The sequence below is a fragment of the Zingiber officinale genome, chromosome 2B (assembly GCF_018446385.1).
Source record: "Zingiber officinale cultivar Zhangliang chromosome 2B, Zo_v1.1, whole genome shotgun sequence".
NCBI classification, from domain to species: Eukaryota; Viridiplantae; Streptophyta; class Magnoliopsida; order Zingiberales; family Zingiberaceae; genus Zingiber; species Zingiber officinale.
Window position 1 is genome coordinate 145,139,085 of NC_055989.1, and position 2,373 is coordinate 145,141,457.

At 41.0% G+C, this 2,373-nt stretch overlaps 1 protein-coding gene across 1 annotated transcript; it reads right to left on the reverse strand.

The window, feature by feature from the left end:
• Window positions 1-1,052: 1,052 nt before the first annotated feature.
• Window positions 1,053-2,107, reverse strand: LOC122047638 (uncharacterized protein At1g76070). Its single transcript, XM_042609039.1, has one exon. The coding sequence runs from the start codon at window positions 1,921-1,923 to the stop codon at window positions 1,213-1,215; it is 711 nt and encodes a 236-aa protein (XP_042464973.1). The 5' UTR covers window positions 1,924-2,107; the 3' UTR covers window positions 1,053-1,212.
• Window positions 2,108-2,373: the final 266 nt, after the last annotated feature.

Consider the following 2,373-nt stretch of genomic DNA (forward strand, 5'->3'; position numbering starts at 1 on the left):
CTTTAAATAAAAATATAGGTAGAAAATTGTAAGTATTTTTTTATTCATATAGTTAAAAGGATGTTTTTTTTTAAATATAATACTTAAATCATAACTTGATATTCAAAATATTCCTTTTCCATTTTAAAATAACAAAGTTACCATCGTAACTTGTCTATATAATAATGTATTTTAAAAGATTTTGATAAAATTGCTCTATTTTAAAATAACTTAACCCAATTTTGATCCAAACGGTTCTAAAGCGGAGTAGGTGTTTTAGATATCAAATTATGGGTTACATTGTTTCGATAATTCTTAAAAGACGAATACTTTTTTAATGATCAAAACAATTAGGTGTTCATTTGATTTTTTTTTCTACCAAAAATGTAAGTATTTAACAAGGATAAAATGATAGGAATTGTAAAAATTTCCATTAAAAATTTATAGAGTTGTGAAGATATTTTAAATTTAAAATAAAGTACGGGGGTTAAAATGAAATTTACTATATTGTATTCCTCATTAAAATCACGGTCAATATTCTTCGAAAAGCGGCTGCAATTAACAATATTTATCGACTTTTTCAACATTTTAATTAATTAATTAATTCCTATTCCTTCAAATTTCTCAAACTCCCTCTTCCGTTCAAAGAAGGCAACTAATTAATTCCACAAAAGTCACATCTTAATTAATTATCTGGTAAAAAAATAATAAGTATTCTTCTGGTAGGCGGTACCGACTAATTTAAAGCTAGTGGAATGATTTTCATAATTTATTCTCTTTTCAATGTAGTTGAGCCGGTCTTGGAGGTGCACGAGTGAAGATTATCACGTCTCCTGGGGAGGGCGGTACAATGATTAAGACATGAAGTATTACTATATAAAATCTTAGGGTTGAAATTCAGCGTAATCAAATCCGTGATTTATTTTCTCCGTATTGATCTAGGGACGAGTTGACGGAGGCGCTGAGGCCAAGCGAATCACCTTTTGTAAGACGAGTGAAGATTATCACATTTTCACCGCCATTGGATGCAAATTGTATTTTTCAAACATTGTAATGATTTTAAAGAAAATATCAAAAAAAAAAAAACAATATGATATCGAATATTCATCCCATACAAATACATTTTCTAAACTTTACAATAATTATCAAGAAAAAGGGGGGAATTGTGAAAAATAACAAGCAGAAAAAGGGCGAAACTTAAAAATAGAAAACTATCGTAACTTAATTAATTAATTACAGAAGCTGAAGAGGATTCGGCGCCGGCATCGTCCTCCTCTTCCAGAGGTTCACCTCCTTCTTCGGCTCCAACGCCACCACGCCGCCGCTGCCGACGATGAGCGGCGCCGAGTGGGCCACCAACACCTCGTCGTCGTCGTAGTCCTCCTCCTCGCCGTAGCTCGTCGACGCCGCCCCTTCGTCTTCCAGCACCACCTTCGTCCAGTCGAAATCGTGCAGAGTCTCGCGGCCGCTCGCGAACCGCCTCATCTTCCCCAGCGCCGGAGCCGGCGCAGGAAATTTATTTGATCTGAGGATTTCCTTCTCGTCCGCCGACGCCGACACCGACGCTGCCGGCCGCCTGCGCGGGCGAAACATCCGGCCGAGGAGCAGGGAGGCGCCGCGCCTCCTGTTCCTCTTCACCGCCGCCGGATCCGGCCGCGGCGGCGACGACTTGGCCTTGCGGTTGCTGTTGCACCTCATCTTCCGATGCTTCACCTGCCCCATGCACGTGACCTTCGGTGACGTGGGCTCCTCGAATCCACCGCCGGCGCCGTCGTTCCCCTTCCGCCGCGCCTCCACCGGCACGATCGAGACGATGGGGCCGGAGAACCCACGCCGGTTATGGAGGAGGTGCGCGTGCGCGTTGCCGTCGCCGGCGAAGCTCCTCCGTTTCGGGAAGAAGCTGATGATGGACGCTTTGTTCGCCGACCTCTTCGGCTTCTCCATGGCTGCTGGCGTACAGAACACCGATCGACCTCGATTCCTGATCTCCGATCGACTAAAAATCAAATTTTGAGACTCGATTACCCAAATAGAGTTGAAATCGAGGAGGACGACGGAATCAAAAAGCGATTTTGATTAGGAATTCGACAGATCGATGAGATATATACGAGCAGAGGAAGCGGTTTCAAGAGGCAGCTGGAGATAGACTGGGTTTGGTCAACGCTCTAGCACACGCCTTTAGACCACATTCATTAATTTGAGGGCGATTTAATAAAAAACTACTCATATTAAAATTAATTACTTAATTAAAACGTTTCTAATTGTTTAAGCCTTTAATCTCTTACTAATTCCATTCAAAATGTTCACTTGGTCCTTGCACTGTTCATTGTCTAAACTAATATAAAAATAATTATTTAAGGATTAAGATTGATTAGTTAGACGCAGAACTTGATG

What these genes read in the sequence shown, in the direction of transcription:
- LOC122047638 (XM_042609039.1), bottom strand. Translation starts at nt 1,923, where the DNA reads ATGGAGAAGCCGAAGAGGTCGGCGAACAAAGCGTCCATCATCAGCTTC.